The following is a 13,671-nucleotide window of genomic DNA, read 5'->3' as shown; positions in this document are numbered from 1 at the left end:
GCATAATAGAAAGCAACAGAGAATTGGAGCTTTAATTAAAGAATACTTTCAGACTTCCAGCTTTGTGTATACACACAAACAGATTCATCTTGTCTCCGTCTGTGCCTTAGAGAAAGTGTAATGACAATTGACCAGCCATTTCATGAAGCTGGACTTTCTAGAACATCAACAAGCAAGAAAAAATTTTCCTTGAGGAATTCAGAAGACAAATTCAGTTAGCTTAATCCAGAATTGCATCACTTCATTATTTTTGGAAGATGCCTTAATTCAGTAGGCATCTACTTGTTTAACCTGAAAATACTGTAAGTTGTCTTTCTTTGTTTCTTAGAACTGTAGTGTAGATAGCACACTACAACATATGTCTCCAGAGCAGCCAGTTCAAGTATTTGAGATTTATACACTTCTACTAAACAGTGACTGAGTTAGACTTCTCAGAAATGTTATTGCAGCACATGCAGTTTCCTTTGTGCAGAAAGATATTGAATAGTAGTTGGATAAAACAAAGACTATCCTGGAGCTGTAGGGTCTCCAACAGAGAATTCTGTCATACTAGACAAAGAGAATCTTGATCATAGCTTGTTCTTATCTACCAGTGGTCTTTTGTATTTATTTACAGCTTCTGCAAGAGGAATGTAAAGTGTTTCTGGCTGTGATCACATGTAACAGATTTGGGATTTTTTTTTGAAGGCAGGTTTGAAACTCCTTTCAAGATGCGGAAGTCACTGAATCATTGAAACTACTTTTTGTTCTGTGCCACCAAATTTTACCTTTTAGTGGTGTTCAAGGATATCAGTGCACAAGGCTCAGGTTTTTTGAAAAGACTGTTCAGGTGTATATTTACAAGAGGAAAACCTTCGCTATGGAATTGGAAAGCTAAATGGCGGACATGAAAATTTATGGAAGAAATGCTTACTAAATAAGCCTTGAAGCAGCCAGTGAAGAGACATGTTGAGTTGTTGAGATATTAAAAAGGAAGTAATGAGTTAGAAGAGTCATGTGAAATTCTTAAAAATATCCCAGCTGTATGAACCAGTCAAGTGATTTTTTGTACTTTGAACATTATCATAGTATTCCTAATGTTTCCTGGTAACTTAAAAGACACATTTGGTGGATTGTAGTGTGACAGAACAGTTAAGTATTGATGTGATGATCTAAAATGCATTCAGTTATTGGCCTACAATGGCAAAAGGCCACGAGATATCATAAAGCTGTGAAACCTGTGAATTTTAAATAAACCCATGCAGTGTTACAGAGATCTAGTATATAGATAATTTTGCACCCATAAAAGTAACTTGAAGAATTAAGGGAGTATAAATTGTTTATATTGCTTAATAGGTTCCAAATTAAAAACCAAAAATATCTTTGGTAATGGTGTGATTATCAGGATGGACCCTTTCATTCTGTGAGTAGCTGTTGGGGAAAAAAAGATAGCGATGTGGTAGGAAGCATAATCACTGGAGTGGACAGTGTGTGTGCGCGCGTAATTAAGGTGGACTGTTCAATGTTTACCTTGAAAGGCTGATGGAATTACAATGACTCTGTAACATGTGGTAAAGCAAAGTAATAATGAGAAGCTTGGGGAACCTCTACTTCCTAACACCTTTCTCCTTCCCCCCCCCCCCTTAAAGAAAGACTTGTAAATGATGGGATAATTTACGTTATATAAGAAGTGAGGAGAAATGTATTCAAAGTTTATAAAATATAAATGGTAAAAGGGAAATCATGTAGGAAGATGAAGTTCTTGTCATAGACAGGAGTGTGTTACACCATGAAATTCAAAGATCAGGATTCAGTTACAAATGTCTGTTTTTTTTTCACCTTGCAGAGTATTTTTAGTGTGTTGTCGCTTGCCATAATAAATTGTTAAGCCCAAACTGTGAAGACAGTTTTTAAAAACAGAAATGTTGTGGGTACCACAGAATTTAGGTTTTCGATTGTTTAAAAAATGGTACAGTCTAATAGAGATCAGTAAGAGAATAATTTTGGCTACAATATTCAACAAATATCTGCATCAGAGTCTTGTTATCCTACAATGTAATTTCCTATGATTGATGTTAAATGGAATGATGGACTCAATAGACAACTGACTGTGCTTTGGTATTCCTATATTGCTGTAATGGTTAATGTGTTAACTTTTTAGGTACTTAAGAAATGTATTCCTAGTTTCGATTTCTGAATTAGTAGTTACAAGTGGTTCTGCTTTGCTTTATAATATAGAAACTTGCCTTTTAATATTTATTTTTCTTCTCTTCTAAGGATTATGTACTGAAGGCCTGTACCGTGTTAGTGGGAATAAAACAGATCAAGACAACATTCAAAAACAGTTTGATCAAGGTAATCAGAGATTTTATTATTTAAAGCTAAAACAGAACATGAATTCTCCCTGGATTTATCACAGTGCGATATAAAAGGATTGCACTTTCAAACCAAATTTCATAGCACTGTGTCCTTAATGGCCTGGTGGGTTGTATTGGTATAGTCCAGGTTATTACCAGTGAAGCTCCAAGGATAGGAGGGGAATCTTGTTGCAGCTGGCTTAGATACTGTTAAAATACTATCTAGGTGGTATTTGAAGGTCTGGAAGAGTTTAAGTGCAGTCTTAGCTGCTCCTTGTGTTAACAGTTCATCAGCACTAGGCCTTAAGGCATTCACTTCTGCTTCCTATGCCCCACAAACAGTAATTCTTTAGTGAAAGCTCTCTTGAATAACGCACATTATATTAAATCTGAATAATTTTTAATAGACCCTTTGTCATTATAGAATATAGTGAAACGTGATTGGTAGTTTAGACTGTTCACTTCGATGTGTTTATATTTTAAAGTGAAAATATATATTAAAAATTCTTGAACATTAATCATGAAGTTGAGTCTGTGAAAAATTGTAAAATATCTCCTAAGTGTTAAAGAAAATAAATGTGCTATTTCCTTATGCTTTGCTGTTTAGCAGCATTTTGGGAAATAGAATTTATAAATCCTTACTGGGCAAAATTGATTAATAGGAAGCCAGTTAATGACAAATACAAAATCATTCAAGTCTTCATAGAGAATTAGACAACTTTATTTTTCTGATCTTCTCCTGTTTTGTAATACTGTCAGATTGTCTTATATTTGTTTTTTGTAGGTTGGTGTGATAGCAGCTTGTCAATAGGTTCACCTTGTCCTTCCTTATTTAATAATCATTTAGCGAAATTTTAGTTTTTAATGTTTTGAATAAATTCTTGTCTTCATAAAGTATTATAAGGAACAATAACAGTAGGTTTTACTTACACTGCTATTTTTTAAATTTTGTTTTGCAGATCATAATATCAGTCTAGAATCAATGGGAGTAACAGTGAATGCTGTGGCTGGGGCTCTCAAAGCTTTTTTTGCAGATCTGCCAGATCCTTTAGTTCCTTACTCTTTGCATCAAGAGTTGTTAGAAACATCAAGTAAGTAATTAACAACCTTTACTTGATTTAACTGTGCTATTTCCATTGCCCTTATTGCGATTTTTACTTCATTGTATGTTGAAAGGACTGTTGCACTGAATATTTTTTAAAATTCCTTAGACACACATATTTTTTAATATTCTTTAAAATTATAAGAGCTGTATATGATGAGGTGAATGTAATACACTTATTTTTCAAAATAAGTTTATATCTTATTTCTCCTTTTCCTAGAAAATTAGGAGTGATCTACTTTTTTCCATTTCTTGTTAAGTGATAAAAATGATGAAAGCTCTTGGAGCAGCTTTGCAGCTGTTAATGGGAAAAACCCCTTGAATTAATGAGTTCTTACATTCAAAGTAGACTTTAAAAATCAGACACATCTATGCGATATTTTGGTAATTCTCTAATTCACTTAAATTTTTTTTCAAATTCTTTTGGAACTCTGGTAAGATGCTTAGTTTTGTTTGCCTTTGCCTTACAAACATTTTTCAGACATTTCATAGTATTCCTGTCTTTGAAACGAGTGTCTCGTATTGGCAGCGAGCTGTTCCACAGAACAACCACCACACTTTTTTAAGAATACGACTGTGACGTACAGTATTCCACAGTATTTTTTGTTCAAAACATGGAATCACTGGTGTAAGCCTGAGGATTGGGCCTGGGCTTGATTAATATATAGCCCATTAGAAATTTTGTATTTTCTGATGATATCTATAAATAGCTATTTTTGGTATTTCTGCTGTGCTTTTTAGGCATATTACTTGTTTAATGTAGTGGCTTTATTTTTTTCTTAAAAGTATAGCACTTCCAGTGTTATACTGTTGTAAATTCCAGTCAAAACATAAAATAACTTAGAATATAAGTGTAATTACTGTTTAAAAATGCCATTACTACTGCTCTGAATTTATATTTGGGATATACTGTACTGTATTTAACATTTTTTCTATGGTATTAGGGTATAGTACTGCGGTCAAGTAATAGAGGGGAACTTAGATTCCTTCTTATGATATGAATCATCATTGATTAGAAGCATACACATTCTGCAGAATGTATGGATCCACAGCATTACTTGCTGGTTTTTTTAAAGTAAAATTGTTGCTTTATTTCGTATTTCTTTCCTGCATGTTGGTTATTTCCTGTTGAAGCATGAATAATGTCCTTTGGGCCGGTGAAGAATCCCTGTTCTTCTTTAGGTGGCATTTTTAAAATAGCTGCACCAGCCCTATTGGTAATTTTTTTATTATTTGAATAACTGTGAGGTTTAAGAATATTCTAAGCTCATGTGAATGTCCTTCTGTCACAACATTTTACAAGCGGAGGGAATTCTAACAAGAAATAACCCTGTCACATTGGTATTATACAAGCCAGCAGTGAGTCAAGTAATTATTTCCTGAACAGAGATAAATAATTCTGCTTCAATTCAGAAAAATATTTTTGTGCCTTGTTAAACTTGCAGTGGGTGTACTTAGTGTGCTTAGAATAACCAGGAAAAACTCTATAATAAAGAAGTTACTCTATGGAAATAGGAATTTTATTAAATATTTTCTCACTTGCTATTTCTCTGTGGGTTACCTATACCAATATACTAGGAAAAAGAGCAACACTTTATTCAGTATGTCTTTCTAGATGTGTCAGAAAATGTCACTTATTTCTATAGAAATCATGGATAAGACAGAACGGCTACACGAGTTAAAAGAGATTGTGAAGAAATTCCACCCAGTGAACTATGATGTCTTCAGATACATAATAACACATCTAAACAGGTTTAGTATTTTTCAATTTTTTTCAAGTTATAAAAGTTGCAATAAAGATTGTGTTTTTAACAATGAATTATCTATTCTACTAGAATTGAAATGGAAGTTACAGGACTTACAGTTGATTAATAAAGCCTTATTGGTTTTTTTTGTCACATATTTTTGGCATATATTTATCTGACATCATTGCTACTATAAAGTTATAAGAATGCTGTACGTAATAAAAGCTTGAAAGAGTAACTTCACCTAATAATAACTATGCACCTAATTATAACTGTTACAGATCCTCCCCCCCCCAGGAAGCAATAGCTATTAAAATTATAACCTAATCTAGGTTTTAAGGAATTTGAGTCATTTGGCCTAAACACCCTCTTCCCCCTCTGCCCCTTTCCCCCTCCTGCCAAAACAGGGCCAGCTTCAATCAAAATCTAAAATATAGAGCCCAAACCCTGTGCTGAATAGTTAAGTGTAGAACAAAGCTGTAAGTAACAGTAAATTGGTTACACTTCCTTCTTAAATTTTGCGTCTTGCACAAAATTTAATGTTTTTGTATTTCAGAGTTACTTTCATATTTACTAAAATAGTATCACATCATACTTTACTTGTACAATATTGTCATGAAAAAGAGCAGCTTACTCATGCTTCTTATTCAGCTAAAATGAAATTATTCTCTGAAATCCACAGAATGAGATAAACTGTATTATTGAAGTTATAAGGGATCTTTGGAGATTGTTTTGTTCAACCCCCTTGCTTTGACGGAGTCAATTGCAACAGATTGCCCAAGATAGTGTCCAGTTAGGTTTTCAGTATCTCCAAGAAGCGAGTCTCCAGTCTCTCAGAACAGCCTGTTTCAGTGCTCAGTCATCCAAACAATAAAAAGTGTTTTCTTATGCTATGAGAATTTCCTGTGGTTGTTAGTGCCTGTTGCCTTTTTTCCTGTCACTAAGCACCACTCAGAAGAGTCTCAATTCATCTTCTTTACAACCAGTGATAAGACTTACCCTGAGCTTTTCCAGGCTAAACATTCTCAGCTTTTCCTCTTCTGAAGGATCTTTGATCCCTTAATAATCTTCTTCCTAATGTCCCTTCATTGGGCTCACTCCAGTGTGTTCATATGTCTGTTGTGCTGGAGAGTCCAGAGCTGGATCCCAGACTCCAGATGTGGCCTTTGGAGTGCTGAGTAGAGGGGAAAGATCAGCTCCCTAGAACTGCTGGCAGCACTCCTAGGGTGCTGTTGGCTGCCCTTGCCATAGGGTCACCTGGCTGACTCCTGCTCACTTTGTTGTCCATCAGGACTTCTTGTCTCTCTGTGCAGTGTTACTTTTCAGCCAGACAATTTGGTGTATAAACACATATATAAGCTTTTCATGACATTTAATTGTTCTAGACTACTGTTGTGTCTTTGTATTTCTGCAGGTATTTGTAACAGAGCTTGTAGCACAGGGATAGAAATAAGAACCTTTAAGTTTCCTAGTTTGTCAACAGGGAGAATGTAGGTACTCTCTATTTGCGTTTTTCAGAGGACGTGTAAGATTTTGGAATTTAGGTGCCTACTTTTACACTTCTCTCTGTCACATGTTCAGCTTGCTTTATAAAGTTTTCCATTTTCCTTGTCAGGGAGATGGATCAAATTTTCCATTGTAGTCTTGTCCAATACAAATTTAATAGATAAAAATAGGTTTTATCTAAAATAGATAAAACCATATCAATGAACAAATGCCCATATTAGAGAACTTCAAGATGTGCTTGCAAGTATCTAAAGTAAAGCTAAACATCTCAGACTTGACACAGTTATTACTTACCTAAAAAGTTAATTCTTAATCAACCTGATAGAAATTTTTGTGGAAGAGTGGCAGTCTTGGAACTGTCAGAACTGGTCACCTATTGGCATAGCACACATAGCTTAATGTACAATATCAAGTACCTGGACTGCTGCAAGTAAAAGAACTAAACATAATTTTAAAAATTCCTGAGTAGGTTCTAATATCTACAAACAAATGAAACATATTAATAATGGAATTTACTGGAGAACATAAGTAATGTACATTGAACTTTCTGGTCTGGTCCTCTCTATTAATGATGCGTGATTTACATTGCTGGTTGCTGGTAACAAAATAATCTTTTCTTAAAGAAAGGCTGTCGTTTTTTGTCTCATTTGCAGTGTCAGGTAGTTCCATTCCATTCAGCAAGAAATCTGCTTGGATGTAAGCAATTGCATATATAGAGGAGGTGGATACAGCTGTGTACAGAATTTTAAAGGCAACTTGTAGCTAAATTCTTGATAGTCTGTATTTATTTTTAAGGGACTAATTTGTGGTAAAATACTGCTGGTATATAATTAAAATGGAAATGTTGTTTGCCAAATGAATTGTTCATTTGATGAGGTAAAGCAGTCTTCTACACTATGAAAGAGCTCTCATCACAAGCTAATGTTTTAGATGCTTTGTTTTTACATCCAACATAATTACAGTAAAATATGTGCTATTGTTGTATAGTTAGTAATGATTGGTGATTTATATTATTTTGGTTTGTCCACAAGCACAAGACCTGGTTGTTGAAACAAAAAATACAAGTATTATCCACATAGTATGAGACCAGTAATAATCAGAATTTAATAAATGGCAACAGTGAGATGAATTTTTCAGGTAATTGTGGTTAGTTAACTAAGCAGAAGTGAGCTTTTAAAACAAGATAGTGTTGTATTGACATTGGGCTTTTTGTTACTAATTGTGTTTTATACACGTTCTTTGGTAACAAAACCCTTCATACATAAGGATTTATATGGCATAATATGCTTCTGAAGTCTGGGAAAACACGTGTACAGCTTTTAAAGTCTGATCAGAGTAGGTTTACAGTCTGAAGTTCCTGAGACTTGGCAGTGGAGGAAGTGGGCAGAATCAAGAGACACACGTCCTGTTTAATTTTGAGTGGACATAGAAGGTAAATGAGCACATGCTGAGCGCTTACAAGAACATTCTAAAGTAGTTAGAGAAAGTTTGGTAGGAGACCAACATACAGGTTTGGTAGAGTTTTGTTTACTCTTAGAAAGTAAAAAGGTAAAGTTGAAGCACAGGAGGGGATGCAGTTGATTGTTCATTTTTGTTTAATCTTGTTGTGACCGTTATTGGGGAAAAGGTGCAATGCCTTTATTTTTTTTCTCACATCTAGTCATATGTTCCCATTACTTCCTTTATTTACTCTGATGATTGTGATGATACAGCATGTTAATAATAATGCTTAGCAAAATGAAGCTTACATTTATTCTTTGATCTGTAAATGAATTTAAAATGTAATTTTTTTTAGCAAAGAGATTATGAATTTTACTGCCACTCAGAAATAGTATCCAAATGTCCTTTGGACCAAACTTACTCAAAACAGATTGAGAGGCAGTATTTGTATACCTTCACACTATTTTTTATACTTTATCTGTACCATTATACATGCATTGTAAATGAGTGGAAATATTTTCTTATAGTGTTAATTCTAGTGTTTACTATGACTTTCACAGCTCTTCAGCTATGGACTACAGCCAGCTGTCAGAAATTCTTGTGGGCTGCTCTTGTTAATCATCAAAATTCTAACTGACAAATTTCTGAAGTTTTATTTTATGCCTATTTCTACATGACAGTTGTAGCTCTGCTACCTTCATGATATCTACTGTAATATATGAAATGCATGTTCCCAGCTGAATGCTTATCTTATGTGTTTGCCAGATGTATTAACACATAATTTTTGATGTATCTCTCAGTAAGTACTGCTAGATAAAATTGTGATGTGAGTTTAGAATGCAGAATATTTTAGAAAACAAAATACCCTGGCCCTTTCTAGGCTATTGCTGTGGAAAGCATTTTGTTTTTCTGAGTACGTATTTACTTGTAGATGATGACAGGATGGTTTGTTGTCCTTTGGAGGTTTTTTGTTTTTATTTGGTAATAGTATTGCAATAGTGAATTTAGATAATAAGCGAAGAGCCTGTTTTAGTTTGTTTATTATTATCTGTTCAAAATGCTAGTGGAATGTTGAATTTCTCTCTTGATTAAAAGCTTAATCAGATTTATATTAGTTAACTGTCCAAATCTGGAAATGACATGGTTTCTAAATTTTCCTCTGCATAATCGCATAAAATATTCAAGACTATTTCTAGTTGATTGCATACTGGTTTTAATTCACTCTGTGTGTATCATTCTCATTTCAGGGTTAGTCAGCAATATAAGACCAACTATATGACTGCTGATAACTTATCGATTTGTTTCTGGCCTACTTTGATGAGACCTGATTTTGAAAACAGAGAGTTTCTTTCTACCACCAAAATCCACCAATCAGTTATAGAGACCTTCATTCAACAATGTCAGTTTTTCTTTTACAATGGGGAGATTGTAGAAGCACCCAACCCAGTGGCTTGTCAGCCACCACCTTCCAACCCAGTGCAGATGGTGGAACCCATGGTACCCCTGCAGCTGCCACCCCCGCTGCAGCCTCAGCTGATACAGTCGCAGTTACCAGCAGACCCTCTGGGCATTATATAGAGATGATGATTGCAGGCAGCCTGGCGCTGGACAGTAGAGACAAGCTATAGACATGCATGTTTCAGGATACAGTAATGTACTTCATATTTATGAAAAATAATTCCCATCCAGCTGATTGGACATCTTTTTGTTATATCCCGTACTGTGTTCCTCATTTGTACACGCTGCAGATAAAAACTATGTGATAAGCATGACTGGAGAGGTTTAATTTTTAAAGGCAAAAATAGCTATAAAGTACAAAGCTGCTGCTGCATGATATACCTTATTGCAATCACTATATCATTCCTGTGACGGTTTGTCACAATATATTGTGAATAAAAATTTTTCTATAGAAATTAAATGATTTAAAAAAATTACATTTATGAAACATTCAGTGCTTACAGCCTGCTTTATGGCTGGTTTTTGTTATTTAACATGCTATTTTTGGCAATTTTCTTCACATTCAAGCATTCTGTGTAAACAACTAAAGCCCAGCTATAGTTTATTTTGTAATCTCCTGGCTACTTATGTGACTTTATGCTTAGGGTGGTTTATGGAAGAATGCAAAATGCACTGTTGAGAATTTTACAATCCCTCACCATCCATCTTTACATATAAGTAAACCTGTGGACAGTTTAAGGGTGGGTGAACTTGCTTATTATTTCTTACAGCACAATACCAAGGACATGCTTGTTGTAAAAGTGAGTTTCAAATATTGTACAAAAATTTTGATGTTGCCTACTTATTTCTTTATGTTCCATTACCGAACTAAACATTTTGTAAAACTGTTAATTCTGTAAACAGCTGCATGTTTAAAAGATCATTGATGGTCTTGTAAACTTAATCTAATATATTTTAGATATTTTAATTTTTCCCACTTGGGAATACATGTAGTGTTTAGAAAATAGTTCATGACATTTTCATATAAGGTTATATAACTTTTCATACATAAACATGACTTTTGTTGTAGTAAAATTCTCTAAACCAAACAATGTTTTAATCTAGGACTTCAATTAATCTATTCTTTAAATCTATTTTTATGTGACCCTCTAAAGATATACAAAAATGCATTGCTAATACATGGCAATAAATACTTTGGGTACTGACAATTAACCTCTTTGGAGTGTGTATATATAAAATCACATAAAATTGTATTCATATTTTTTTCCTGTGGTATGTTGTACTAAAATTTCAAATGACTTTTTTTTTTTTCACCGTATTTTTAAATTATCTTTTTTTCATTTATTTTACTTTTATATTGGTACAAATTTTGCTGTAAAAGAATGCTGCTTAATTTAAACAAATCTTTTGGTTAAATATTTTGATAGTGGTAAAAAAATTAGAAGGTTACAAATTGTAGCAAAGGGGAGACCATAGATAAACACTACCTGTGAGACTTTTCATAGCAGCTTTTTTCTTTCATGCTCAAAATGTACCGTTTTAGGTCTGCAAGAAGAAAGTTTTGGCTCATTCAGCTGCTAGAATGTTTTGTGTAGTTTAAAAAAAAGCTTTATGATGGTCACTGTTGTAATCTTCACTTATAACAAGATTTAAGATCGTCTTGTATGTATTATAGTAAATAGATGATTTTGAGAATTAAGGCTTTTATTAAGAGATTGATTTGCTCCATTTTCCCAAAATAAAAATTGCCTTTCCCACTTATGTCCTAGGTATTGTACTTCTAATGACTTGGATTATCATTCTAGATTACTAAAATACCATGAACCTGGCTGCTGTTTGAAGTACATGTATATTATAAATTATCTTGATATCGTGTTATATTCTTGCAAGTAATTATCTTTTTTAAGAAAACATAAACAAAAAAGAAAAGTCAACCCTATTCCTACTGCAAAGCACACAGGAACTAATAGTACAATAAAGTCTGTCCTGTAAATTGTAGTATTCCTAACTTGTTCTACTTTACCTGTTGTCTATATAGCTTTTATTTATAGTTTTCAGGCTAATCTTGGCATGTTTAGCAAAGAAGATGAAACTTCAAGAGTTTTATAAACTATTTCTAGGTTGCTAAAGAATTTATTTTTCTACTGTATATGGCATAGACAGAGCATCACCTGTACAGGAAACAAGTCTATTTCTAATAGAAGTAAGCTTAAGAATAAATGCCAGTCATATCCATATTTAAAAATTTCATCTATAAAGTATCTCCAGTCTTTGTAATGTGAATTGCATTTTAAACTTTCTATAAATTCCAAGTTTTTTGCCATAATATTTAACTAATCTTTGGATACTAATTTTTAGAATAATTTACATTCCATTTCGTTATGAACTTTCATGTTGAACTTTTGATCAGTGGTATTTGCAGTACCATTTCTTTATGTATAATGTTGTGGCTAAATGGCTAAATCACCATTATGTTTAAGAATCATAACACTTCCATTCAGCCAAATATGAAAGGGTTATTATATTTACTGGATAAACACAGAGGAATAAGAAAGCATGGCATGTGGCACCTGCTTGTCACATGGATGTGTCCCTGCATATTGTTTGCATTATGGAACTGTTGTATGCAGGACTGTGGACATGTGTGTATGTGTAATATATACACTTGGAGTTTTTTTATCTGCTTGTGTGTTTATGCAGACATGCATGCACATACACCCACATAGTAAAGTTTTAAAAACATACTAGGAAATTAAACTGTGGTTATTAAAGATTTTTAATAGAGCTTTCTCTATTATTATTTTTATTAGTGCTATAAAATGAGGAAGCATGTTATTATATCCAAATTCCTCATACTTTGGCTCATGTAGACCCTTCTAGTTTTAATGAAAATCCAAATAATAATAACTATATTTTTTAATGTGAACATTTTTACCATAATATCTATCTTGATAAAGATACAAATGTATATTACTTTGATTGAGCCATCTCAGTGACACTTTATGGAGTAGTTCCTTTTTTTTAATGTTGCAATGGTATAGACATACTGCAGTGTATTGTCTTTCACTGTTTTACCAATTCTAAAATCCCTGACCTGAGTTACAAAAGTGCCATTTTAAGTAATGCTTAACAGATTGTTTCAAAAATCCTTACCCTTCACGATCTTGTGGAATTTGATCTCATATAGTGTAAATAGATCGCAGATGTCAACTTAAGTGAAAAGAATCTTTGTTGTTGTTATATGTTTTCTCTTTTATTTGAATCCTGGTTGCTAGGAATTTATAGGTATGTTTAGTTGCTGGAGTTTAGCTTCTCATATTTATTATAAGCATAAAAAAACTATCAATTGGAGATTAAAAAAACAGGCCATAGTTTTTGTGCTTCTTTCATTTTATTTCAGTAATTGTGATGCTGTTTGTCAACTGCAAAAATTGCACACATTTAAAAAAAATTTCAAGTAAAAATTTTGTTCTTTGTTTATAATGTAATCATTTATTGCTACATCAGGAGAATACTGCAGTGAATTAAGTATCAGTGAAGCTTATTCTGTATAAAAGATGCAACAAATAAAATACTAAGATGCTTACTGTGTATAATGTTCAGTTTAGTTGCCTACTAAATTTTTAAAGGCAAAAGCACCCTATCTTTCACAGCACAGAAATGAAATTTAGCACAAAATCTTGCTAAAGTAAGAGTGCAGTGTGTGTTTAAGTTTTTCTGGGTGGGAGGCTGTCTCTATTGGGTCTCTTAAATTTAATTTTCCTGTGGGATTTTTAAACCTGAGGTAAAAACTGTGGGCTTTTAAGGTCAGCTTTAAGTCATCAGAGTGGTACATTATTGGTCATAATTCTGCTAACAATATGGGATGAGCACAGCTTTGATAGTAGCACTGCTTTTACTTCTCATGTTTGCAGTGTCTGTGCTTACTTAGTTTTTTCAGAACATCTCGAGTCATATGGCTGGTACAGAAATAACTGCAAAACCTTCCTGATGTCTTCAAATCTGAACACGGTTCAGGTTTTATTATATACCGATACATACATATACATATATATAGTAACACATTCACATACTGGAGCACTTT

At 33.4% G+C, this 13,671-nt stretch overlaps 1 protein-coding gene across 1 annotated transcript in view; it reads left to right on the top strand.

Moving 5' to 3' along the window:
- Positions 1-13,170, top strand: part of ARHGAP5 (Rho GTPase activating protein 5) — a 47,175-nt gene extending 34,005 nt beyond the window's left edge. The window contains exons 5-8 of the mRNA XM_084208381.1: positions 2,257-2,334; positions 3,296-3,427; positions 5,085-5,190; positions 9,377-13,170. Coding sequence (XP_084064507.1) covers positions 2,257-2,334; positions 3,296-3,427; positions 5,085-5,190; positions 9,377-9,707 — 647 coding nt within the window. The 3' untranslated portion in view covers positions 9,708-13,170. The remainder of the gene's footprint in view (positions 1-2,256; positions 2,335-3,295; positions 3,428-5,084; positions 5,191-9,376) is intronic.
- The last annotated feature ends 501 nt before the right edge of the window (positions 13,171-13,671 follow it).

This window comes from Fringilla coelebs, assembly GCF_963513975.1.
Source record: "Fringilla coelebs genome assembly, chromosome: 6".
NCBI classification, from domain to species: domain Eukaryota; kingdom Metazoa; phylum Chordata; class Aves; order Passeriformes; family Fringillidae; genus Fringilla; species Fringilla coelebs.
This window is presented reverse-complemented; position numbering and strand designations above follow the sequence as displayed.